The sequence below is a fragment of the Scyliorhinus canicula genome, chromosome 17, assembly GCF_902713615.1.
Source record: "Scyliorhinus canicula chromosome 17, sScyCan1.1, whole genome shotgun sequence".
NCBI lineage: Eukaryota > Metazoa > Chordata > Chondrichthyes > Carcharhiniformes > Scyliorhinidae > Scyliorhinus > Scyliorhinus canicula.
Window position 1 is genome coordinate 124,207,652 of NC_052162.1, and position 26,740 is coordinate 124,234,391.

The window sequence follows — 26,740 nt, forward strand, 5'->3', positions numbered from 1 at the left end:
TTTCTCAGCCTCACCTGATCGGCCACCTTAAGGTACGTCTCCTGAAGCATAGCCACGTCCGCCTCCAGCCCCTTCAAGTCCGCCAACACCCGGGATCGCTTCACCGGTCCATTCAGCCCCCTCACGTTCCATGTGACCAGCCGAATCGCGGGGGGGGGTCTTCCCCCTCCCTCTGCGCTGGTCAGCCATAGCTCTTCCTCGGCTCACCACGTGCCCGCAGAAATCCCCCGGCCCGATCCCCACGGTGGCAGACCCCCCCCCATCACCAACAGTTCCCCTTCGGCCCTTCCAGCAGCAACCCGGTACGCACCCACGGCCCAACACACAGGAACAAAAAGGGCGAGTGACCCAACGGGCCCGCGATACAGCTCCCCAGCCCTCCACCAGTGAAAAACAAAAAAAAACCCACCAAAATAAATAATTAAAGAGCCCCAAAAAGCGAAAAAGCAAAAAGGAACCAACAAAAACAGCAAACAGGAAAAAAGGATACCAGGGAGGACAATGCCTCCGGACAGTGTACATCAGTCCCCAGCCCCCCCAGTCCTCAGTTCGAGTCCAGCTTCTCTGCCTGGACGAAGGCCCAGGCGCCCTCCGGGGAGTCAAAGTAGAGCGGGCGATCTTTCTAAGTGACCCAGAGGCGTGCCGGCTGCAGCAAGCCGAACTTCACAGCCTTCTTGTGAAGCACTGCCTTCGTACGATTAAAACCAGCCCTTCTCTTCGCCACCTCCGCGCTCCAGTCCTGATAGATCCTGATCTCTGCATTCTCCCACTTGCTGCTCCTCTCCTTCTTCGCCCAGCTCAGCACACACCCACGGTCAACGAAGCGGTGAAAACGGACCAGCACCGCCCTAGGCAGCTCGTTCGGCCTGGGTTCCTCAGCAGCACTCGATGGGCACCCTCCAGCTCCAAGGGTCCCTGGAACGACCCCGCGCCCATTAACGAGTTCAACATCACGGCCACATAGGCCCCCAAGTCCGAACCTTCCAGTCCCTCCGGGAGGCCCAGGATCCGCAAGTTCTTCCGGCGGGAGCGGTTCTTCATCTCCTCCATCCTCGCTTGCCATTTCTTGTGAAGCTCCTCGTGCGGCTCCACCTTCACTGCCAAGCCTAGAATTTCATCCTCGTTCTCCGAGGCCTTTTGCCGTAACTTGCGGATCTCTGCGCCCTGAGCCGCCATAAGCTTGTCCAATGAGGCCTTAAGCGGTTCCAGGAGCTCAGCTTTCAGCTCTCTAAAACAGCGTTGAAGCAGCTCCTGCGCCCACTGCTGCCATGCTACCAGTTCCCCGCCTGCCGCCATCTTGTTTTTCCTGCCTCGCACCTTTCTCTGCTCCAAAGCCGATTTTTTGACTGCCCCGCTCCTAGTCCATCCACCAGCAGATGATCGCAGCAAATGTGTCCCCCCACCGGGAAAAGTCCAGCCAGTGCTGCTACGGGCCCTTAAAAGAGCCCAAAAGACCGAAACAAGCGGGAGCCACTGAACGTGCGGCTTAGCTCCGCATCACCGCAACCAGAAGCCGTTTGCCTTGTATTCCTTCTCAGCTTTGTCTGGTGTCCCTGAACAGAATCCTGTTCTCTTTCCAGGTTTTCAGACCCAGCTATCCCCGAGTTGCCTCCGAATCTTCTTTCCTGCAGATTACTCCACTGTACAGCTTTTCTTACAGCAAAGCTGAGAGAGTTGCTTTCTCTCTCCAGCTTCGAGCAGAGTTGGGAGCTGTTCCCTGCTCCGTGACCTGATTCCAACTGCCTGCAACTGCTGCTAGCTTTCAGCTATAAACTAAAGAACAAAAGAAAGCTGTTTGCTACTTTACAGGGCCTCTCTAGTTGTGAAACAATTATATTTCCTTTATGTGGAGCTATCTAAACACAATAGTATCTCAGGATGAAGCTAACCCCCACACAGACAGCCTTTAACATCTAACTACAGCTCCCTTCAAGGCACAAAGCATCTGCCGAAAACTATTAATGTTTATCCATACAAAAATAAATCCCTTAAAACTACCTTTGGTTACCTAATTCTCCCAGTCTCAAAGAGCATCAGCCCACTGGAAGCAAAGTCGTAAGACCGGCCAGTCCAGCAGAAAGAAACCCTCCGACCCTCCCACTTCACCAAGTGTCAGAATGAACATAACAGCAGAATCCAACCCCTGTCATCACTTGTGAATTCACTGGCGTGAAGAACTTTCTCCTAATCTCAGTCCTCAGTGGTTTACCCCGTATCCTCATAATTCGCTGGTGTTTCAATAGATCGGATGACCGAGTGAATCCCTTCCTACAAACCCTTCCCACAGGGCTACTTCCTGGTGTGAGTGCGCTGATGTTCCATCAGTACCGAAGAGCTTTTGAAGCTGCTCCCACAGTCAGAGCATTTAAAGGGTCTCTCATTGGTGTGGGTGACATCGTGTCTCAGCAGGTTGGGTAAATGAGCAAATCCCTTCCCACACTCAGTGCAGGTGAATGGCCTCTCCTTGGTGTGAACTCGCTGGTGTCTCATCAATTGGATTGCAGTCGTGAATCTCTTCCCACACTCAGCAAGTAAATGGTTTCGCCTCAGTGTGAACCCGCTGGTGTATCAGCAGGTCGGGTGACTTAGTGAATGCTCTGTCTTACTTGCGCAATCCAGTGGCTCTTTTTCTTTTAATAAGTTTCTGGAAACTTTTACTGTTTTTGCTTAATGCGTGTTTTTTGTTGGACACCAATTTCCAAGACATTTAATGATTTTGGAGAGGAAAGGGAGTATGAAGATGGGGAGGTAGTTTGCACAGAGGATGGGATCAAGGGCTGGTTCTTTATGGAGAGGGTGATGTTAGCAGTTTGCAGATTGAGACAGGAAGTGAGGGAACAGTAAAAACAATCAGCTCAAATGGGGAACGTGTCTGCTCAGTAACTTAGTGAGGATAGGGTCAAGGGAGCAGGGGGTGGGTCTCGTGGACAAGGTGAGCTCAGAGGGCAAGAGGAGAGCGAGGAGAAAAATGAAAGATGGGAATCAAGGTTCAGAGAAGGATGAAGTTTCGGGACAGTTTGAGCCGGTGGGTTGGTGGAAGGGAGGGAGGCAGCTGATCGATTGTCTCAGCGACAAAGAAGCTCCACGAGCTCCTCACACCTGGAGGTGAAGATGGAGGAGACAGGAGAGGGACAGCACTTCAAACTTATGTTGGAGACACTAAAAAGATATGTCACACTATGTTTAACATAAAGCTGATTTATTTATCCAAAATATTAACCCCTAATTGAGCAGGAGTATATTAGCATCAGCAGAAACAGACCCAATGAACACAATTGCATCCTGGATGTTATCCACTGCAGAATCCAATCACAGTAATTACATGTGAACTCGCTGATGTATTAACAGGCTGGACAAACAATCAATCCCTTCCCACACACTGAGCAGGTGAACAGCCTCTCTCCAGCATCAGCAACTGGTGTATAGTGAGTTGAGATGATCGCCTGAACCCAGTCCCGTATGAGAGCACCTGAACGGTCGCTTGTCGGTGTGAACACGTTGATGGGATATCAGTTCTCCTGAACCTCTACAGCACTCCCTGGAGGTGAGCGTTTAAACAGGTTTTCAGTGTGACTGCGCTGGTGTTTCCGCAGTTTAGATAAATGAGTGAATCCTTCCCCACACTCGGAGCACGTGAAAGGCTTCTCCGCAGTGTGACTGCGTTGGTGTTTCCGCAGGTTGGATAAACGAGTGAATCTTTTCGCACACTCGGAGCAGGTGAACGGCTTCTCCCCAGTGTGAACTCGCTGGTGTGTCAGCAGGTTGGATGAATGAGTGAATCCCATCCCACAGTCAGAGCAGAGGAACGGCCTCTCCCCGCTGTGAACTCTCTGGTGGTTCAGCAGGTTGTATGAATGAGTGAATCGCTTTCCACACTCAGAGCAGATAAATGGCCTCTCCCCGGTGTGAATTCGCTGATGTGTCACCAGAGTGGATGACTGAGTGAATCCCTTCCCACACACGGGACAGTTGAACTGCCTCTCCCCAGCATGATTGCGCCGATGAGCTTGCAGTTCAGATGGGTATCTGAATATCTTCCCACAGTCTCCACATTTATATGGTCTCTCTCCAATGTGAATGTGCTTGTGTTGCAACAGGCCAGAAAATCGTCTGTAGCCTTGTCCACACTCAGAGCAAGTGTACGGTTTCTCCCCATTGTTAACGGTGCTTTTTCCTTCCATGTTCAAAATCCGATGGTACTGACCTAATGGTGAATTGGGCGACTCCGTCAGATCCTGATGTGAGGTTCAAGTTTCCGAACTGCAAATCCTCCCCTTCGAACACCCTATGAAATTGATTTAAAACAGAAAAAAAGGGAGTGAGAGAGAATCCACAAAAACAGAAAGGCCGGTTGTGAAATTGAGCTGAATGAATCTGGTCATTTGTGGGGCCGGCACTCGGAAAAGTGACCACGGAAACTGCTGGATTATTGCAAAACCAGAACTGGTTCACTAATGTCCTCAGGGAAGGGAAGCTGCCACCTGGTCTGGGCTGGCACAAGACTCTGGGGGAGAGGGAGGAGGGAGGGGGAAGACTTGAGGGAGCAGATTTTATATATCTTAAACTCAACAAGAGTTTCATGTTACGTCCAAAACCCTTCACCTGGAGGTTATGTGAATGCAATCATCTCCAAGTGTCCCTCCAAGTCAGAAAACATCCCGAATTATCTGACTCAGTAATGGATAAGCAGAAATGTCCTCCATTTAAATATTGGGAAGAGGAAAGCGATCGTCTTCAGTTTCTGCTACAAACCCCACTCCCCAGCTATTCTCTCTATTGCAACTCTGAGGCTGAACCAGTCTGTCCATAATCTGGTTGTCAAATTTAATCCCAAATTGAGTTTCTGACCACACAGCACTAAGACTGTCTATTCCCACCTCAGTAACATTGTCCAGATTTGCTGCTGCCTCATCCCATCAGCTGCTGAAATTCATTCATTCCTTTGTCACCTCAAACCTCAACTACTCTAATGTTCCCCTTGCCAGCCTCTCAGATTCAACTCCACATAAGGTCATAGCAAACTCTGCTGCTTGTGTGCGTATTCACACTAATACCTGTTTACCCAGCACCAGGAGTGACCAACTCCAATGGAGGAACATAGAAGCAGGAAGAGGGCATTCGGCCCTTCCAGCCTGCTCCACCCTTCATTATGATCATGGCTGATCATCAAGTTCAATACCCTGATCCCACCTTCCTCCTCATATCCCTGATCCCTTAAGCCCCAAGAGGCTTGTCCAATTCCTTCTCAAAATTGAATAATGTTTTGGCCTCAATTATTTTCTGTGGTAGCGAATTCCACAGATTCACCACTCTCTGGGTGAAGAACTTTCTCTTCATCTCCGTCCTAAAAGGTTTACTCCTTATCCTCAAACGAAAACCTCTGGTTCGGTCTCCCCCACCATCGGGAACATTCTGAATCTATCCTGTCTAATCCTGTTAGTTTCTATGAGAATCCCTCTCACTCTTCTAAACTCCAATTAATATAATCCTAACCGATTTAGTCTCTCCTCATATGACAATCCCGCCATCCCAGGAATCAGCCTGGTAAACCTTCGCTGCACTTCCTCCATAACAAGAACATTCTTCCTCAGATAAGGACACCAAAACTGCACACAATACTCCAAGTGTGGCCTCACCAAAGCCCTGTACAATTGCAGTAAAACATCTCTATTCCTGCACTCGAATCCTCTCGCTATGAAGACCAACATACCATTTGCCTTCTTTACTGCTTGAATGCCTGCCATTGCTTTGCGAGGAGGGGTAGATGGTGGGAGGTCTTAATGACAAAACCATTGACAGGGGAAATGGGAAAAATCTCTTGAGACTGGACTGTGGAAGGATTATGGAAACTGGAGCCACGTGGGTTTTAGGGGTGCCTAGTGGACACCATTTACATGGTGGAGGAGGCCAAAGAGTTGTCCAAAAACAAAAATATATTCTTGCAACATTCCAGATATAAATATTTGACTTACACTCTGCCTATTCTACCACCAACAGTGTGCACTCAGCTCCATCGGACCTCATGCTGTTCCCAGACACTCCATGCTGGTCCCCAACATATAAACACAAAACCTCTGTCCCGCTCCCCTCACCTGAAGCTTACCTCCCTAACCCTAACTACCCTTGCACAGTCAGAAGTCTCTCATCAAACTTCCTCCCCCACTCACTCAGAAGCCCTTCAAACTCCCTCCCCTTCTCACTCAGAGCTTCCTCTCTTCAGACGTCCTCCCCCACTCCCTCCAACTGCCCCTGCGCTCTCACAATCTACTTTCACCAATCTTTGTTCCCCATTCCCTGTGGCTATTATTTAGATCCAAAACATTAACTGTTTCTCTCCACAGATGATTCCAGCCCCGCTGAGTTTATCCAGCATTTTATGTTTTTATTTCACATTAGGGCAGCATGGTAGCACAATTGGATAGCCCTGTGGCTTCACAGCGCCAGGGTCTCAGGTCGATTTCCCCGCTGGGTCACTGTCTGTGCAGAGTCTGCACATTCTCCCCGTGTCTGCGTGGGTTTCCTCCGGGTGCTCCGGTTTCCTCCCACGGTCCAAAGACGTTCAGGTTAGACGGATTGGCGATGACCAATAAAGGTTAGATGGGGTTATTGGGTTATGGAGATAGGGTGGAAGTGAGGGTTTAAGTGGGTCGATGTAGACTCGATAGGCCGAATGTCCTCCTTCTGCACTGTATGTTCTATGTCCTATTACCAGCATCTGCAGTATTTTTCTTTAATTTGAACCTTCTGGCCAACCAATCAGGGAAGCCAAAGGCCAACCAATAAAGGAAGTGAAAGGCCAATCTGGGCAGTGGGAAGTTCTCCAGTGTTTCCATCATCCGGGTCACTGGCACCGTGAAACCCCGCCCACTCTGCCCGCAGAGTCTGCGCTTGCGCATCGCTGCCCGCTGAAATAAGATGGCGGCCGCTAACTCGGGCCTGTTCCCGGGGACAAAGCCCTGGAGCAGAAAGTACGGGATCTGCAAACTCCTTCCGGGCCTTGCAGCCTGAGCGACTGTTTCATAAAGCCTCCGCTTCCTCCCCATCCGGACTCCGGCTCCATTCCTCCCTCCGCCTCACCAACTCTCACCTGCCGAAAAATCCACCTACTGCATCCGTAGGGTCCCGAGCAAAGTGACACCGCGCATGTCATAAAGCCTCGGACTGCGCCTGCGCACAGGGCTCCTGTGGACTGAACAGGGCATATTCACAAACGCTGCGGATGCTGGGTAATAACTCCCAATCAGGAGTAGAAAATAATTTATGTTATCTAATTGAAATAATTCAATAAGATGAGCACAAATTCGTGTGAATGGATGATCTACTATCTTCTATTTAGCAATGTGATTTAAATGGCTGCTTTCCGAAGAGAGTGAATTGAGCATTTAAAGGTTTCTGCCGGCTCCCCTCCACCGTAAAGTAATGGGTTTCACTACATTCAATATCAGAATCACTGGTTCCTCTCCTTATTCCTTGCTACTGAATATTTTTTCAAAGCACCTCCCAAAGTCACCACCTCCACTACCAGAAGGACAAGATGTGGAGATGCCAGTGTTGGACTGGCGTGAGCACAGTAAGAAGTCTTACAGCACCAGGTTATACAGGTTTGTTTCAAATCACTAGTTTTCGGAGCACTGCTCCTTCCTCAGGTAGAAGGACAAGGGCAGGAAACACATTGGACTTACAATTTCACTCCAAGCTACACACCAATTTCCTTCCCTGTGGCTGGGTCAAAATCCTGGAACTCCCTCCGTAACAATCTGTACTTGTACCTTCACCACAGAGACAGTGATTCAAGAAGGTAGCTTGACATCATCTTCTCAAGGGCAATTAGGGATTGACAATAAAAATACTGGCCTGGCCAGAGATTCCCACACCCTGTGACAGAATAAAAATAATTCACTGTATTGTAGAATAAGGCAGCATAGATGGAAGTTACTTGGCCTATCATGTCTGTGCCAGGTCTACGGAAGATCGATCCAATTAATTCCACCACCTAGCTGTCACTGTCAAAACAATGTATCTCCGCTGCAGCAATGAAAATTATGGAAATGTTTTTTCAATTGGATACTTCTCAGACACACTCACCCCTGTGTATTAAGCAGTAATCAAGGGTTCACTGGTTAGTTTTTTTTTAAATTTAGAGTACCCGATTAATTTTGTCCAATTAAGGGGCAATTTAGCGTGGCCAATCCACCCAACATTCACATCTTTGGGTTGTGGGGATGAAACCCACGCAGACACGGGGAGAATGTGCAAACTCCACACAGACAGTGACCTGGGGTCGGGATCGAACCGGGGTCTTCAGCGCCGTGGGGCAGCAGTGGTAACCACTGTACCACCATGCCACCCATCTAGTTACTAAAGCACACAAAGTACTTGGTCGAGTTTAATTCAATAATTCTTCAAACCACACATACCATAGTGATATTATAATAAAGGGCCAAGTAAAGGGAGTGATAGAATAGATTAATTATGGAGTTACAAACCATTCAAGTGGGAGTAGCATAAAGACAAGTGGTAGTTGTAGGGAATTCTATAATTAGGGGGATAGATAGCAGCCTTTGAAAGCAGGATTGAGAGTCCCACAGGGTATGTAGCCTGCCCGGTGCCAGGGTGGGGGATATCTCTAACCAGCTTGAAAGGACATTGGAGTGGGAGGGGAAGAATCCAGTTGTTGTGGTCCACATTGGGACAAACGACATAGGCAAGACTAGGAGAGAGGACCTGTTGGGGGATTATCAGGCACTCAGAACTAAATTTAAAAATAAGTCCTCAAGGGTCATAAACACTGCATCACTACCCGAGCCATGCACGAATTGGCATAGGGCTGATAAAATTAGGGAAGTAAACACGTGGCTAAGGGGGTGAGGGAAAGAGGGGTTTCATTTCATGGGGCACTGGCATCAGTATTGGAACAGGAGGGATCTGTACCGTTAGGACAGTCTCTGCCTGAACCGATCTAGGACCAGTGTCCTCGTGGAAAGGATAAACAGGGAGATCACAGGACTTTAAACTAGCAAGTGGGGGGGGGGGGGGGGGGGGGGGAAGAGAATGGGAACTAAATGATTAATGGAAAGCAAAGCAGCAGTTTAGCACATGGTGAAGGTGGGTTCAAATGCATCGAAAGTTATGACAAAAGATAAAGGGAAGAACTCAGATGTTATTAATGGAGGTATAGGATTCAAAAATAAGAGATTTTAAATAGCATAAAGGCACTTTACCTGAATGCTCACAGCATTCAAAACAAGATAAATGAGTTGACGGCACAAATCATTGCAAATTAATCTGATTTAGTGGCCATTACAGAGACACGGTTGCAAGATGCTCACGACTGGGAGTTAAATATCCAGGGGAATCAGACTGTTCGGAAGGACAGACAGGAAGGTAAGGGAGGTGGTGTCGCTCTGATATGTAAAGATGGCATCAGGGGGGTAGTGAGAGATGATATCGAGAAAAAGGTGAACAGGTACACAGAGGGAGAATTCAGAAAGTCCAATTCACCTAACAGCATGTCTTTTGAGACTTGTGGGAGGAAACCGGAGCACCCGGAGGAAACGCACCCAGACACAGGGAGAACGTGCAGACTCCACACAGACAGTGACCCAAGCGGAAATTGAACCTGGGACATAGAACATACAGTGCAGAAGGAGGCCATTCGGCCCATCGAGTCTGCACCGACCCACTTAAGCATTCACTTACACCCTATCCCCGTAACCCAATAACCCCTCCTAACCTTTTTGGTCACTAAGGATAATTTACCATGACCAATCCACCTAACCTGCACGTATTTGGACTGTGGGAGGAAACCAGAGTACCCGGGGGAAACCCATGCAGACACAGGGCAAACATGCAGACTCCACACAGACAGTGACCCAGCGGGGAATTGAACCTGGGACCCTGGCGCTGTGAAGCCACAGTGCTATCCACTTGTGCTTCCGTGCTATCCTGGCTCTATGAAGCAATTGTGCTAACCACTGTGCCACCATGCCGCTCATAGTAAGGAGAAAAGGTCATTGATGGGCATAGTCTATAGGCCACCAAATCACAACATCACAGTGGGGCAGGTAATAAACAAAGAAATAAACAATGCATGTAAAAATGGGATGGCAATTATCATGGTAGATTTTAATCGACATTTCGATTGGTCAAACCAGTTGGTCATGGCAGCCTTGAGGAGGAGTTCATAGACTGTATCCACGATAGTTTTCTCAAACAGTATTTAATGGAACCTAAGAGGGAGCAAGCTATCGTAGATTTGGTCCTGTGTAATGAGACAGGAATAATTAATGACCTCATAGTTAGGGATACTCTCGGAAGGAGCGATCATAGCATGGTTGAATTTAAAATACAGATGGAGTGTGAGAAGGTAAAGTCAAAACCAGTTTTTTATGCTTAAACAAAGGAGCCTACAATTGGATGAGGGAGGCATTGGCTAGGGTAGACTTTGTGGTGGGACAATTGAGGGACCATGGAAAACTTTCAAAGATATTTGTCACAGCGCTCAGAAAAAATATATACCAGTGAAGAGGAAGGACTGGAGGAAAAAGGAAAATCAGCCATGGATATTTAAGGAAATAAAGGAGGGTATCAAATTGAAAGAAAAGGCATACAAAGTGGTAAAGGTTAGTGGGAAACTAGAGGATTGGGAAATCTTTAAAGGTCAACAGAAATCCACAAAAAAAGCTATAAAGAAAAGTAAGATAGATTAGGAGAGTAAACTAGCCCTGAATATAAAAAGATAGCAAAATTTCTGCAAATATATAAAATAAAAAAAAGAGTAGCTGAGGTAAACATTGGTCTCTTAGAGGATGAGAAGGGGGATTTAATAATGGGTAATGAGGAAATGGCTGAGGCATTGAACAGGTACAATGGAAAACACAAATAACACGACAATAATTGATGGCAAGGAGGCAATGGCAGGTGAGGACCTAGAAATGATCATTATCACGAAAGAAGTAGTGTTGGGCAAGCTAATGGGACTAAAGGTAGAAAAGTTTCCTGGCCCTGATATAATGCATCCCAGGGTACTAAAAAAGGTGGCGGGGGAAATAGCAAATGGGCTTGTGGTAATTTACCAAAATCTGCTGGTCTCTGGGATGGTTTCGGCAGATTGGAAAACAGCAAATGTGATGCCACTTTTTAAAAAAGGAGGTAGATAAAAGGCAGGTAACTCTAGGCCAGTTAGTTTAACCGCTATAGAGGGGAAAATGCTGGAATCTGTCATTAATGAAGGAATAGCGAGGCATCTGGATAGAAATTGTCCCATTGGGCAGGTGCAGCATGGGTTCATGAAAGGCAGGTCATGCTTGACTAATTTAGTGGAATTCTTTGAGAGCATTACAAGTGCGGTGGACAATGGGGAACCAGTGGATGTGAGGTATCTGGATTTCCAGAAGGCATTCAACAAGGTACATGGATATTTGGAGATAGGAGTAGGAGGAGGCCTTTTGGCTCCGCCATTTTTCACGATCAAGGCTGATCATCCAACTCAATAGCCTAAGATGCTGCAAAAAAGGCTGCTGCATAAAATAAAGGAGCGTTGCATTGTGGGTAATGTATTAGCATGGCTAGAGGATTGGTCAATTAACAGAATGCAGAGAGTGGGGATAAATAGGTGTTTTTCTGGTTGGCGACCAGTGGGTAGTGGTGTAGCTCAGGGATCAGTGTTGGGTCTGCAATTGTTCACAATTTACAAAGATGATCTGGATTTGGGAACCAATTGTAATGTGTTAAAGTTTTCAGATGACACCTGATAGAGTGAAGTGTGCAGAGGACACTGAAAGTCTACAGAGGGAGTGAGATAGTTTAAATGAGTGGGCAGATGGAGTACAATGTTGATAAATGTGAGGTCGTCCAGTTGGGAAGGAATAACAGCAAAATGGACTATGATTTAAATGGTAAAATATTGCAGCATGCTGCTGGGCAGAGGGACCTGGGTGTCCTCATGAATGAATCGCAAAAAGTTGGTTTCTAGGTGCAGCAAGTAATTAAGAAGGCAAATGGAATTTTGTCCTTCACAGAAGGAAGGAGTTTAAAAGCAGGAGGTTATTTTGCAGCTGTAGAGGGTGCTGGTGAGGCCACACCTGGAGTACTGTGTACAGTTTTGGTCTCCTTATTTGAGAAAGGATGGGCTGGCACTGGATTGGTTTGGATTTGTTTATTGTCACGTGTACTGAGGTACAGTGAAAAGTATTTTTCTGCGGGCAGCTCAGCAGATCATTAAGTACATGGGAAGAAATGGGAATAAAAGAAAATACATAATAGGGCAACGCAGATATACAATGTAACTACATAAATAAGCACTGGCATCGGATGAAGCATACAGGGTGTAGTGTTAATGTCAGTCAGTAAGAGGGTCATTTAGGAGTCTGGTGATGGTGGGGAAGAAGCTGTTCTTGAGTCTGTTCGTGCGTGTACACAGACTTCTGTATCTCCTGCCCGATGGAAGAAGTTGGAAAAGTGAGTAAGCCGGGTGGGGGGGATCCTTGATTATGCTTCCCGCTTTCCCCAGACAGCGGGAGGTGTAGATGGAGTCCATGGATGGGAGGCAGGTTTGTGTGATGGACTGGGCGGTATTCATGACTCTCTGAAGTTCCTTGCGGTCCTGGGCCGAGCAGTTGCCATACCAGGCTGTGATGCAGCCCAATAGGATGCTTTTTATGGTGCATCTGTAAAGGTTGGTAAGGGTTAATGTGGACATGCCGAATTTCCTTAGTTTCCTGAGGAAATATAGGCGCTGTTATGCTTTCTTGGTGATTGTGTCGATGTGAGTGGACCAGCACAGATTTTTGAAGATGTGCACCCCATGGAATTTGAAACTGCTAATCATCTCCACCTCGGCCCAGTTGATGCTGACAGGGGTGTGTACATTACTTTGCTTCCTGAAGTCAATGACCAGCAATGGGGCAGCACCGTAGCATGGTGGTTAGCATAAATGCTTCACAGCTCCAGGGTCCCAGGTTCGATTCCTGGCTGGGTCACTGTCTGTGTGGAGTCTGCACATCCTCCCCGTGTGTACGTGGGTTTCCTCCGGGCGCTCCGGTTTCCTCCCACAGTCCAAAGTTGTGCATGTTAGGTGGATTGGCCATGCTAAATTGCTCGTAGTGTCCTAAAAAGTAGGGGGGGGGGGGGGTTGTTGGGTTACGGGTATAGGATGGATACGTGGGTTTGAGTAGGGTGATCATTGCGCGGCACAACATGAAGGGCCTGTTCTGTGCTGTACTGTTCTATGTTCTTTAGTTTTGCCGGCATTGAGGGAGAGATTGTTGTCGTTACACCACTCCACTAGGTTCTCTATTTCCCTCTGCATTCTGACTCGTCGTTATTCGAGATCCGGCCCACTATGGTCATATCGTCATGTAGAAGGAGTTGGAACCAAGTTTTGCCATGCCATGTGTAGAGAGAGTAGAGTAGGGGGCTAAGTACGCAGTCTTGCAGGGCCCTGGTATTGAGGAGGAGGTGTTGGTGTTCATTCTTACTGATTGTGGTCTGTTGGTCAGAAAATCTAGGGTCCAGTTGCAGAGTGGAGAGCCAAGTCCTAGGTTTTGGAGCTTTGATATGAGCTTGGTTGGGATTATGGTGTTGAAGGCAGAGCTGTAGTCAATAAATAGGAGTCTGATATAGGAGTCCTTGTTTTCGAGATGCTCTAGCGATGAGTGTAGGGTCAGGGAAATGGCATCTGATGTGGACCGGTTGCAGCGGTATGCGAATTGAAGTGGATCAAGGCGTTCCGGGAGTTTGGAGGTGATGTGCTTCATGATCAGCCTCTCGAAGGACTTCATTACTACTGAAGTCAGGACCACCAGACAGTAGTCATTGAGGCACGTTGCCTGGTTCTTCTTTGGTACCGGTATGATGGTGGTCTTCTTGAAGGAGGATGTGCAGAGGAAATTCACCAGCTTGATTCCGGAGTTGAGAGGATTAGTTTATGAGGAGAGGCTAATTGGACTGGGACTATACTCCGGAATTTAGAAGAATGAGGGGGAATCTTATGGAAACATATAAAATTATAAAGGGAATAGATAGGATAGAAGCAGGGAGGTTGTTTCCACAGGTGAAACTAGAACTAGGGGGAATAGCCTCAAAATAAGGGGGAGCAGATTTAGGACTGAGTTGAGGAGGAACTTCTTCACCCAAAGAGTTGGGAAGCTGTGGGATTCCCTGTCCAGTGAAGCAGTTGAGGCTACCTTGTTAAATGTTTTTTAAGGCAAAGGTAGATAGAATTTTGAACAGTAAAGAAATAAAAGGTTTCGGTGAGCGGGTGGGTAGGTGGAGCCTGAGTCCACAAAAAGATCAGCCATGGTCTTACTGAATGGCTTATTGGCTCGAGGGGCCAGATGGCCTACTCCTGCTCAGAGTTCTTAGGTTCTTATAGGTGGGCCTTACATTCAGGTAGACATGCTGATTAGATATCATTCAGACTCCAACCTTCATTCTATCTTGAAATGAAATATACATTTAAAGCCATTTTCAAATTTATTTTTTTAATAAACTTGGAGTCCCCAATTCATTTTTTCCAATTAAGGGGCAATTTAGCGTGGCAAATCCACCTACTCTGCACATCTTTGGATTGTGGGGGCAAAACCCACGCAAACACGGGGAGAATGTGCAAACTCCACACGGACAGTGACCCAGAGCCGGGATCGAACCTGGGACATCGGCGCTGTGAGGCAGCAATGCTAACCACTGTGCCACCCACCATTTTCAAATTCTAACATTCTCAACAATTTCCTGGGACATTGGAAACCAAAAGTCGAACCAATTTCAGCACAGTAGCCTTTCCGCCTGTCTACATTGTCTTCCCAGTCAAATAAACTAAGGCTCCCTTTAATCATGAACAAATCAAGCCACCCCAGGTTTGATAGCAACAAATTTCAGAGAAGGTCACGTGACTTCCCCTTAACCCCTCCATTTTAATCAAAATTAAAAACAGTTGTACAATATAGCAATCTTAGAACACATCACATTTGTCAGTCACATACATCTTATTTATACTGGGGTTTTTATCATTAGATTTAGGCTGGGGGTCCCGCACTGAGGGAGTGCTGCACTGTCAGAGGTCCCGCACTGAGGGAGTGCTGCACTGTCAGAGGTCCCGCACTGAGGGAGTGCTGCACTGTCAGAGGTCCCGCACTGAGGGAGTGCTGCACTGTCAGAGGTGCCGCACTGAGGGAGCTCTGCACTGTCAGAGGTGCCGCACTGAGGGAGTGCTGCACTGTCAGAGGTCCCGCACTGAGGGAGTGCTGCACTGTCAGAGGTGCCGCACTGAGGGAGTGCTGCACTGTCAGAGGTGCCGCACTGAGGGAGTGCTGCACTGTCAGAGGTGCCGCACTGAGGGAGCGCTGCACTGTCAGAGGTGCCGCACTGAGGGAGCGCTGCACTGTCAGAGGTCCCGCACAGAGTGCGTGCTGCACTGTCAGAGGTCCCGCACTGAGGGAGTGCTGCACTGTCAGAGGTCCCGCACTGAGGGAGTGCTGCACTGTCAGAGGTCCCGCACTGAGGGAGTGCTGCACTGTCAGAGGTGCCGCACTGAGGGAGCGCGGCACTGTCAGAGGTGCCGCACTGAGGGAGCGCTGCACTGTCAGAGGTCCCGCACTGAGAATGTGCTGCACTGTCAGAGGTCCGTCACAGAGTGCGTGCTGCACTGTCAGAGGTGCCGCACTGAGGGAGCGCTGCACTGTCAGAGGTGCCGCACTGAGGGAGCGCTGCACTGTCAGAGGTGCCGCACTGATGGAGCGCTGCACTGTCAGAGGTGCCGCACTGATGGAGCGCTGCACTGTCAGAGGTGCCGCACTGAGGGAGCGCGGCACTGTCAGAGGTGCCGCACTGAGGGAGCGCTGCACTGTCAGAGGTCCCGCACTGAGAAAGTGCAGCACTGTCAGAGGTGCCGCACTGAGGGAGTGCTGCACTGTCAGAGGTGCCGCACTGAGGGAGCGCTGCACTGTCAGAGGTGCCGCACCGAGGGAGTGCTGCACTGTCAGAGGTCCCGCACTGAGGGAGCGCTGCACTGTCAGAGGTCCCGCACTGATGGAGTGCTGCACTGTCAGAGGTCCCGCACTGAGGGAGGGCTGCACTGTCAGAGGTCCCGCACAGAGTGCGTGCTGCACTGTCAGAGGTCCCGCACAGAGTGCGTGCTGCACTGTCAGAGGTCCCTTCTTATGAGTGCGTTGTCGGGACTTCCGGGTGTGCATTATGGAGTGAGTGTGCACACAGAGGCAGCTCCTGCCTAAGATTGCAGAAAAGAGCTCTTTTTTGGGCAGCACGGGTTGGAATTTCGATGAAAAGGCGTGGGGGAAGGTTCAAGGAGTATTTTCCACCAGGAATAGGATGTTTCTTGGTTATCAGACCCTTAGAAAAAGTGCAGGATTTGTCTGAACAGCAACAAACAAAAGCAAGCATGCTAGCGGGGGAAGGGCCAGTTTATAGGTCTCAAGCTGACCTGAGGGCCTTTATGAAAGCTGAATTCCAGCAGCAGAGGGAAGAACTGTGAAAAGATCTCACCAAGGCCATTAAAGAAGCGGAGACGGACTTCCGGTAGCGGTGATGCGGAGCTAAGCCGCACGTTCAGTGGCTCCCACTATTTTCGGACTTTGGGGCTCTTTTAAGGGCTCGCAGTGGTGCTGTTTGGGCTTTTCCCCGTGTGGGAACACTCCTTCTCAGATTCTCCACCGGTGGATGGCCTGGACTAGGAGTGGAGCGGTCAGAAAATCGGCTTTGTAGGTGCGGCACCGCAGCTCCCGCTACTTAAGGACTTTTGGGCCGATTTGAGGGCCTCAAACAGTGCTGTCTCAACGAATCCCGGTGGGGGAAGGTGTCTAGAGGCGCATTCCCCATAATTTATGGTGCTCACCCAGAGTGGGGCAAAGGAAAAAGCTGCAGCAGCTCCCCAAGAAAAGCGGAGGAAGCAGGACAAAATGGCGGCCGGCGGAACACTCAAGGACTGGTGGAAGTGGGCGCAGGAGCAGCAGGCCTCTCTTCTGCGCTGTTTTGCGGAGCTGAAGGCTGAGTTGCTGGACTCCCTGAATGTGACTACCAACAAGCTGCTTGGGACCCAGGCGGCCCAGGAGGCGTCTATTCGGGAATTGCAGCAGCAGGCCGCTGAGAGGGAGGAGGAGGCCGTGGTCCTCGCAGGGAAAGTGGAGTTGCACGAGGCACTTCATAAAAAGTGGCAAGACTGCTTGGAGGAGCTGGACGTTCGCACGAGGCGAAAGAATTTGAGGATCCTGGGCCTGGCGGAGGGGCTGGAAGGGTCGGATCTCCCGTCGTACGTGACCACGATGTTGAGCTCGTTGATGGGAGCGGGGTCCTTCCATTTGCCCCTGGAGCTGGAGGAAGCTCACAGAGTGCTGGCCAGGAGGCCCAAGGCAAATGAACCCCCGAGGGCGGTGCTGGTGCGGTTCCATCGATTTAGTGACCGGGAGTGTGTGCTGCGCTGGGCCAAGAAAGAGAGGAGCAGCAAGTGGGAGAATTCGGTGGTGCGAATCTACCAAGACTGGAGTGCGGAGGTGGCAAAGCGGCGGGCCGGGTTCAACCGGACGAGGGCGGTGCTGCATGCCAAACAGGTCAGATTTGGAATGCTGCAGCCTGCGCGTCTGTGGGTGACATATAAGGACCGGCACCACTACTTCGAGTCCCCGGAGGAGGTGTGGGCCTTTGTACAGGCAGAGAAGCTGGACTCGAACTAGGGTCTGGGGACACACTATGGCCGTTGCTGTTTTTGCTGTTGCTGTTCTTCAATTTTGACACGTGTTTTTTTTATGCTGGTTTTCTTTTTGCTCTGTTTCCGGGTGGGTTTGTCTGTTGGGTATGGGTGTGGGGTAAGTGGGGAACGTTGGGGGCATGTGCTTTATATGTTCTCTTCGGTACAGGGCTGGGGGTTGGGGTGAAACTGGATTTTGAGGAGCTGCGTCAGAAGGGTGGGGTGTGGCAGTGTGAAAGCGCGGGCTTTCCTCTGGTTGTCCGCGCTGCGGGGCAGGGGGGGCGGAGCTGGAGGTGGGGGCGTGGCCTCTACTGGTTTTCTTTCCCGCGCTGAAGCGGGGCCAAGGAGGTGTGGCAAGAGGGGGATGACCCCCATGCCGGGAGGAGATGGGTTTTGGCAGGAGCAACCGGGTCAGCAGAAGTCAGCTGACTCACGGAAGTACCATGGAGGGTGCGTCGCGGCTAGGAGGGGTCCTAGCCTGGGGGGGTGGGGGGGGGGGGGATACCGGGTTGCTGCTGGAATGGCCAGGAAGGAGCTGGCATGGGCCTGGGGGGGTAGAGGAGAGGCGTTATTGCCATGGGGAACGGGTCAGGCGGGGCGAGCTGGCCTGGGGCGAGCAGTCGATAAGCTATGGCTAGCCGGCGGGGGAGAGGGGCAGGTTGCCCTCTGATCCGTCTGATTACCTGGAACGTGAGGGGGCTGAATGGGCCGGTTAAGAGAACTAGGGTAATTGCTCATCTGAAGGGGCTGAAGGCGGACGTGGCTATGCTCCAGGAGACCCACTTGAAGGTGGCGGACCAGGTTCGTCTGAGGAAGGGGTGGGTGGGGCAGGTTTTTCACTCAGGATTGGACGCGAAGAACCGGGGGGTGGCGATTCTGGTGGGGAAGAGGGTGGCGTTCGAGGCGGCTGAGGTGGTGTCAGACAAAGAGGGCAGATATATTATGGTGAAGGGTAGGCTGCAGGGAGAGAAGGTGGTGCTGGTTAATGTATATGCCCCGAATTGGGATGATGCCGGCTTCATGAGGCGCTTGTTGGGCCGCATTCCGGACCTAGAGGCAGGGGGTCTGATCATGGGGGGAGACTTTAACACAGTGCTGGATCCCCCACTGGACCGGTCCAGTTCAAGGACGGGTAGGAGACCGGCGGCGGCCAAAGTACTGAGGGGGTTTATGGACCAGATGGGAGGGGTGGATCCCTGGAGGTTTGGGAGGCCGAGAGCGCGGGAGTATTCCTTTTTCTCCCATGTCCATAGGGTCTATTCCCGAATAGATTTTTTCATCCTGAGCAGGGGATTGATCCCGAAGGTGCAGGATGCAGAGTATTCGGCCATAGCAATTTCAGACCATGCTCCGCACTGGGTTGATCTGGAGATGGGGGAGGCGCGGGACCAGCGCCCGCTCTGGCGCCTGGATGTGGGGCTGCTGGCTGAGGAGGTGTGTAGGAGGGTCCGGGGAAGTATTGAGGGGTATCTTGATACCAACGACACGGGGGAGGTCCGGGTGGGGATGGTCTGGGAGGCTCTGAAAGCAGTGATCCGGGGGGAGCTGATCTCCATATGGACCCATAGGGAAAGGAGGGAGAGGAAGGAGAGGGAGAGACTGGTGGGGGAGCTCCTGGATGTGGACAGGAGATACGCGGAGGCACCGGAGGAGGGGTTGCTGGGGGAACGGCGTAGTTTGCAGGCCAAATTTGACTTGTTGACCACCAGAAAGGCAGAGACACAGTGGAGGAGGTCGCAGGGCGCGGTATATGAGTATGGGGAGAAGGCGAGCAGGATGTTGGCGCATCAGCTCCGCAGGCGGGATGCGGCTAGGGAAATTGGTGGAGTGACGGATAGGGGTGGGAATGTAATGCAGAAGGGGACAGAAGTAAATGGGGTCTTTAGGGACTTCTACGAGGAACTGTACCGGTCAGAACCTCCGATGGGGAGAGGGGGGATGGAGAGCTTCATGAACAGGCTATGCTTCCCAAGGGTTCAAGAGGAGCTGGTAGAGGGGCTGGGGGCGCCGATAGAGTTGGAGGAGCTAGTCAGGGGGATCGGGCAAATGCAGTCAGGTAAGGCGCCGGGGCCGGACGGGTTCCCGGTGGAATTTTATAAAAAGTATGCGGATCTGGTGGGCCCCCTGTTGGTGCGAGCCTTCAATGAGGCATGGGAGGGGGGGGCTTTGCCCCCGACGATGTCGCGGGCACTGATCTCTCTGATCCTGAAGCGGGATAAGGACCCCTTGCAGTGTGGATCATACAGGCCTATCTCGCTCCTCAATGTTGACGCTAAGTTGCTGGCGAAGATCCTGGCCACCAGGATAGAGGACTGTGTGCCAGGGGTGATACATGAAGATCAGACAGGATTTGTCAAGGGACGGCAGCTCAACACGAATGTGCGGAGACTACTAAATGTTATTATGATGCCGGCAGTGGAGGGGGAGGCTGAGATAGTGGTGGCGCTGGATACGGAGAAAGCATTTGATAGAGTTGAGTGGGGGTACCTGTGGGAGGTGCTGGAGCGGTTCGGATTCGGGGAGGGATTCATCAAATGGGTGAGGCTGCTCTACGCGGCTCCGATGGCGAGTGTAGTTACAAATGGAAGGAGATCGGAGTACTTTAGGCTCTACCGTGGGACCAGGCAGGGGTGCCCCCTGTCCCCCTTGCTCTTTGCACTGGCGATTGAACCTTTGGCTATGGCGTTGAGGGAGTCAGGGAGATGGAGGGGTCTGGTGCGGGGTGGGGAGGAACATCGTGTATCGCTGTATGCGGACGACCTGCTGTTGTATGTGGCGGATCCAGAAGGGGGAATGCCGGGGGTGATGGAGCTGTTAGCGGAATTTGGAGGCTTCTCGGGCTATAAGTTAAATTTAGGCAAGAGTGAGGTATTTGTAGTACACCCGGGTGATCAGGAGGAGGGAATCGGGAGACTCCCATTTAAGAGGGCAGTGAAGAGTTTCAGATACCTGGGGGTGCAGGTGGCCAGGAGTTGGGGGACTCTCCATAAGCTTAATTTTACCAGGCTGGTGGAGCAGATGGAAGAGGAATTTAAAAGGTGGGACATGGTGCCGCTATCGTTGGCGGGTAGAGTGCAGTCCGTCAAAATGACGGTTCTCCCGAGGTTCTTGTTCCTTTTTCAGTGTTTGCCCATCTTTATCCCTAGGGCCTTTTTTAGAAGGGTGACTAGCAGCATCATGAGCTTTGTTTGGGCGCATGGGACCCCGAGGGTGAAGAGGGTCTTCTTGGAGCGGGGTAGAGATGGTGGGGGGCTGGCGTTACCCAATCTCTCGGGGTATTATTGGGCGGCCAATGTGTCGATGGTGCGCAAGTGGGTAATGGAGGGGGAGGGGGCAGCATGGAAACGGATGGAGAGGGCGTCCTGTGGCGATACAAGCCTGGGGGCCCTGGTAACGGCGCCGTGGCCGTTCCCTCCTACGAGGTATACCACGAGTCCGGTGGTGGCGGCTACCCTCAAGATTTGGGGGCAGTGGAGGCGACATAGGGGAGAAGTGGGGGGCTCGATGGAGGCTCCGTTAAGGGGGAACCATAGGTTCGTCCCGGGGAACATTGATGGGGGATTTCAGGGTTGGCACAGAGCGGGCATCAGACAGCTGAGGGACCTGTTTATTGATGGGAGGTTTGCGAGCCTGGGGGAGTTGGAGGAGAAATTTGGGCTCCCCCCGGGGAACATGTTCAGGTATCTGCAGGTAAAGGCATTTGCTAGGCGGCAGGTGGAGGGATTCCCTTCGCTTCCCGCGAGGGGGGTGAGCGACAGGGTGCTTTCGGGGGTCTGGGTCGGAGAGGGGAAGATATCTGATATCTACAAGGTTATGCAGGAGGCGTCAGTAGAGGAGCTGAAAACGAAGTGGGAGGGGGAACTGGGGGAACAGATCGAAGACGGGACATGGGCTGATGCCCTGGAGAGGGTTAATTCTTCCTCCTCGTGTGCGCGGCTTTGCCTCATCCAATTCAAGGTGCTGCACCGGGCCCACATGACTGAGACGAGGATGAGTAGGTTCTTTGGGGGTGAGGACAGGTGTGTCAGGTGCTCGGGGAGTCCAGCGAACCATGCCCATATGTTCTGGGCATGCCCGGCACTGGAGGAGTTCTGGAAGGGGGTGGCGAGGACGGTGTCGAGGGTGGTGGGATCCAGGGTCAAGCCAGGATGGGGACTCACGATTTTTGGGGTTGGGGTGGAGCCGGGAGTGCAGGAGGCGAAAGAGGCCGGTGTGCTGGCCTTTGCGTCCCTAGTAGCCCGGCGAAGGATCTTGCTACAATGGAAGGATGCGAGGCCCCCAAGCGTGGAGACCTGGATCAATGACATGGCGGGTTTCATTAAGCTAGAGAAGGTCAAATTCGCCCTGAGAGGGTCGGTACAAGGGTTCTTTAGGCAGTGGCAGCCTTTTCTCGACTTTCTGGCTCAACGATAGGGTACGGGGACAGCAGCAGCAGCAACCCGGAGAGGGAAAAGGGGGGGGGGCCGACAATGACTATGTTTGTTTATTTAATTTTAATATTTTTAAAGTTCTTTTGTTGTTCATTAGGGTTGGGGGGGTGGGGAGATGTGATACATGCGCCGATACGGTCTGGGGGTGTCACAGTTATTATGGGTTATTTTGTTGCATTTCATTGTTTGTCGTTATGTTTTATATTTTCTGTAAAAAATTCTAATAAAAATTATATTTTTAAAAAAATGAGTGCGTTGTCAAGCAGAGGACCCATCTGCTCTCTCAAGGGGATGTTAACTAAATCATGCAGCCAACATTTTCGACCTGTCGCCAACTATCAGAATGAACAAGTCGCAGTCCTGGATGTGATTAACAGCAGCAGGAACAGCAGAATCCAACCCCTGTAATCACTTGTGAACTCGCTGGTGTGACAGCAGGTGGGATAACTGAGTGAATGCATTCCCACACACAGAGCAGGTGAATGGTCTCTCCCCAGTGTGAACTCGCTGGTGTCTCAGCAAGTGGGATGAATCAAGGAATTGCTTCCCACATTCAGAGCAGCTAAAAGGCTTCTCCCCGGTGTGGTTTCGCTGGTGTACGCGCAGGTCGGATACCCGAGTGAAACTCTTCCCACAGTCAGAGCAGGTGAATGGCCTTTCCCCAGTGTGAAATCGCTGGTGTGTAAGCAGGTTAGATGAATCAGCGAATCCCTTCCCACACTGAGAACAGACGAACGGTCTCTCTCCAGTGTGAAGTCGTTGGTGTCTCAGCAGGCTGGATGACTGAGTGAATCCCTTCCCACACTCTGAACAGGTGAATGGCCTCTCCCCCGTGTGAACTCGCTGGTGTTTCCGCAGGGTGAATGAAACACTGAATCCTTGCCCACACTGAGAGCAGATGAATGGCCTCTCCCCAGTGTGAACTCGCTGATGTGTCTGCAGATTGGACGATGTATTGAATCCCTTCCCACATGTGGAGCAGGTGAATGGCCTCTCCCCGGTATGAACACGTTGATGCGTTTCCAGGTTAGATAGGGATTTAAATCCCTTTCCACATCTGGAGCAGACGAACGGCCTCTCACCAGTGTGACTGTGTCGATGAATTTCCAGCACTGATGGGGATCTGAATCCCTTCCCACAATCCCCACATTTCCACTGTTTCTCCATGTTCGGGTGCCCTGATTTCTCTCCAGGTTAGACAATCAGTTGAAGTCTCAAACAAAACATGGGTGTGGTCTCTTTCAACTATGAATGGTGCGGTGTTTTTTCAGGCTATGGTAACTGGTTAAAGCTCTTTCCACAGTCAGTGCTCTGGAACACTCTCACTTGGGTTCCTGTGGGTTTCCAAAGACACAAATCTTTTGGGACAGACAGAACCGATAAATATTCTTCTTTCTAGGTTCAAAGGCCAATTATATTCCGTTCCCGATGATTTGAGTAACACTGTCAGATCGTGAGGTGATATTTGTGTTTGGAAATCCTCTTCTAATATCCTGTAAAAGGAGTTTACAATATTCATCACTGTCAGTACAGGATAGAAATTTAGAATAGACAATTCTAGTTTCTGCTGAAGATTCTTTTCTCTCTCATAAATCACCTTCCCACACACTCTCCCTCCATTCCCACTCTGCTGTACCTAATATTCACCCTCCCAATTCTCCTGAAGGTACTGATTCAGGCTGATTGACAGATCCTTGCTCACTGCTTCCTGTCCTGGACACAGAGACCCGAAAATCTTTGTGCAGGCTGCCAACTAGATATATGTCTACATTACTGGACTAAAATGATTAATGTATAGAATTGTTTCAGCTGGTTGTGATACAGGAGATTGTCATTGATCACAACTTTGAAGTTGCTGCCTATGAGGGGAGCCAAGCAAAGACGATCAATAATTTCCCAATTAAATTGGATGGGCGATACAACGTTGGAGAATGGGACCCATTCGAGACTGACAGAATTGCTTGACAGAGTTGGCATCAACTCGAGGTGTGCAATGGACTCCTTCTGTGCTTCAATTACTCTATAACTGGAAATAGATAACGCAGCTACAGTACTATATTACAAGACTAGAAATAATTAATAAATATCTAATTTGTACCATATTACAACACTGGACATATCTCCCTCCAATATTAATTTACTATCCCCTAGGTAAGGTTCTGGGTTTAGGGGGATAGGGCGGGGGAGTAGATCCAGGTAGGGTGCTCTTTCATTGAGTCGGTGCAGACTCGATGGGCCAAATAGCCTCCTTCTGCACTGTAGGAATTCAATGGTTCTATTTCATTCTATCTCCTGGGGAAACCAGCCCTTTCATTGAATATTAGCAAAGAGACTATCCTTTTAGCCCAACAAATAAATGTCAAGATGAGGGAGCAAAGGATGTCGATGTCTTTAAGAGACTGCGAGACAGAGACCTGGGCCAACCTTTCCAGAGTCAACACCCTCCCTAGATTCACTTCCATTCCATTCAGTTGCTGCAAGTCAGCAATTGAAGGTCAGAATAAGAAAACAAATGGAAAGGAGGAGAAAAGAAAATGTTTTACTCACAGATGTTGGAGACAGGAAGAAGCTTCAGTTTCTGTGACGCAAAATCCGCATTCACACAACATCCGCGCTCTGATTGGCTGGAGGACCACTTTCCCATTGGTCAAGAGCTGAGCAGAAAGATCAGGGGGTGGGCTCATACCTGCACATGCGCAGCTTCCCATCTCCCTTGGACATGCGCATCACTGTTTCCGGGGTGGGACACCAGTGCGCAAGCGCTGTTGTCGAATTGTTTGGAACATGATGTCGAGATGCCGGTTTGGAACATGCACATTGGGCCTGTTCGTCCCTCACAAACCGAGAAACAGTGGCGAGGTGGGTAGGAGGCTTTGGAAACAGTTTGTGGATTCGCAAAAACAACTTCATAATTGGCTGTGCCCTGGTTCGCAGCTGCGGGGCTTCTCCCACCCGGTAACAGGTCCAGGTTAACGATCGCCATCTTGGTTGAGCGAATGGAGGATGGCGACCGGGAAGAAACACAGACAATACGCCACGCCCCTCATTCACTCTGATTGGCTGGAGGACCAGCCGCCTGTTGTAGTCCTCCAACCCCGCCCCGCCGTCCGATTGCTCCTGATGGGGGAAGGGAACAAACAACCAGTTTAGGCCCTGCCCCTCATTCCCTCTGATTGGTTGGAGGACCACGGATATCAGTCCTCCAGACCCGCCCCTACCAGAAACACCCGCTGGAGGCCCCAAATTCCACAATTAGACTCACTGATTTTATTTCCAGTCTGAGACAGGAACTGGAGAATCCAGGGAGAGGGAGGTGAAAACTGGGAGTGGAGGAAAGAAATGGTGGACATGGTGAGATGGGTTTAGATTTCAGCCTAGAGAGGAGGGAGAGCGTGTCGAATGGAGATTTTAAGCTTTTGGGTAATGAGAGGAAAAATGTTGCAAAGAAACGAGCGGGAATTGTGTGTTCTGAATTTTTTTAGAATTTACAGTGCAGAAGGAGGCCATCAAGTCGTACTGGCCCTTGGAAACAGCACCCTACTTAATGATCGCCGTCTTCCATTTGCTCAACAAGATGGCGATCTTTAACCTGGGCCTCGTGGGAGAAGCCCCGCAGCTGCGAACCAGGGCGCCGCCAATTATTGTGTTGTTTTTGCGGATCCACAAACTGTTTCCAAAGCCTCCCACCCACCTCGCCACTGTCCCTCGGTTTGGCTCGGACAAACAGGCCCAATATGCATGATCCAAATAATTCGACAACAGCGCTTGCGCACTCGTGTCCCAGCCCAGAAACAGCACCCCACACCTCCACCCTATCCTCGTAACCCCACCTAACCTTTTTTATTGGACAATAAGGGCAATTTAGCATGGCCAATCCACCTAACCTGCACATCTTTAGACTGTGTGAGGAAACCGCAGCACCCGGAGGAAACCCACACAGTCATGGGGAGAACGTGCAGAATCCGCACAGACAGTGACCCAAGCCGGGAATTGTACCTGGGACCCTGGAGCTGTGAAGCAACAGTGCTAACCACTGTTCTACAATGCCGCCCCTATTTCTATCCAGAACTGACAACGATGAATTCATTTCCAACCCCTTTCTGTCATCAGCAAATTTAACCGCATCCAACTCATTAATATAGATTGTGAATAGTTGAGGGCCCAGCACTGATCCTTGTGACACTCCACTTGTCACATCTCACTAACCCAAACATGACCCATTTATGCCCCTTCTCTACTTCCTGTGAGCTAACCGATCCTCTATCCCTGCTGAATATGATGCCCTCTACACCATGAGCTCTTATGTTGTGCAGTGACCTTGATTGTGGCACTGATGGGACTACGCTAATCGAAGAATTTCTGTGTCTATTCGGAACCCTGGATGTGCATTACCCCTTCTCAGTTCCCAAATAACAGATTCCAGACTGTGATATTCGTAAAGTTATTTGAAACTTTATTCCTCAGCTTTAGTGTCTGCTGGTAAAGTTAATTTTCAATACAAAATTTGAGAAGTTCCAACTAGCCCTGCAACAAGCTAGTCAGATCGATTGTCTTTAGCAAATACAGAGGCTGAGTTCTAAAATATAACTCAGTAATTCTTCAAATCATAATA

The 26,740-nt window shown here is 50.3% G+C and overlaps 2 protein-coding genes across 4 annotated transcripts in view; both read right to left on the reverse strand.

The window, feature by feature from the left end:
- Nucleotides 1-25,141, reverse strand: part of LOC119951593 (zinc finger protein 271-like) — a 73,542-nt gene extending 48,401 nt beyond the window's left edge. The window contains exons 1-2 of the mRNA XM_038774777.1: nt 24,676-25,141; nt 22,543-23,621 (exon numbers count right to left, since the gene is read on the reverse strand). Coding sequence (XP_038630705.1) covers nt 22,543-23,295 — 753 coding nt within the window. The 5' untranslated portion in view covers nt 23,296-23,621; nt 24,676-25,141. The remainder of the gene's footprint in view (nt 1-22,542; nt 23,622-24,675) is intronic.
- LOC119951245 (gastrula zinc finger protein XlCGF49.1-like) lies at nt 3,179-7,138 on the reverse strand. Of its 3 annotated transcripts, XR_005457550.1 has the most exons (3): nt 7,088-7,138; nt 3,460-4,285; nt 3,179-3,427 (listed from the first exon to the last, which is right to left on the reverse strand). XR_005457550.1 is itself a non-coding variant. In XM_038774300.1 (2 exons), the coding sequence occupies exon 2, from the start codon at nt 4,179-4,181 to the stop codon at nt 3,510-3,512; it is 672 nt and encodes a 223-aa protein (XP_038630228.1). In that variant the 5' UTR covers nt 4,182-4,285; nt 7,088-7,138; the 3' UTR covers nt 3,179-3,509. The 3 variants fall into 3 exon arrangements, 2 of the variants coding, with proteins under 2 accessions (XP_038630228.1, XP_038630229.1); XM_038774300.1 differs by having other exon boundaries at nt 3,179-4,285; XM_038774301.1 differs by lacking the exon at nt 7,088-7,138 and adding an exon at nt 7,041-7,087 and having other exon boundaries at nt 3,179-4,285.
- Nucleotides 25,142-26,740: the final 1,599 nt, after the last annotated feature.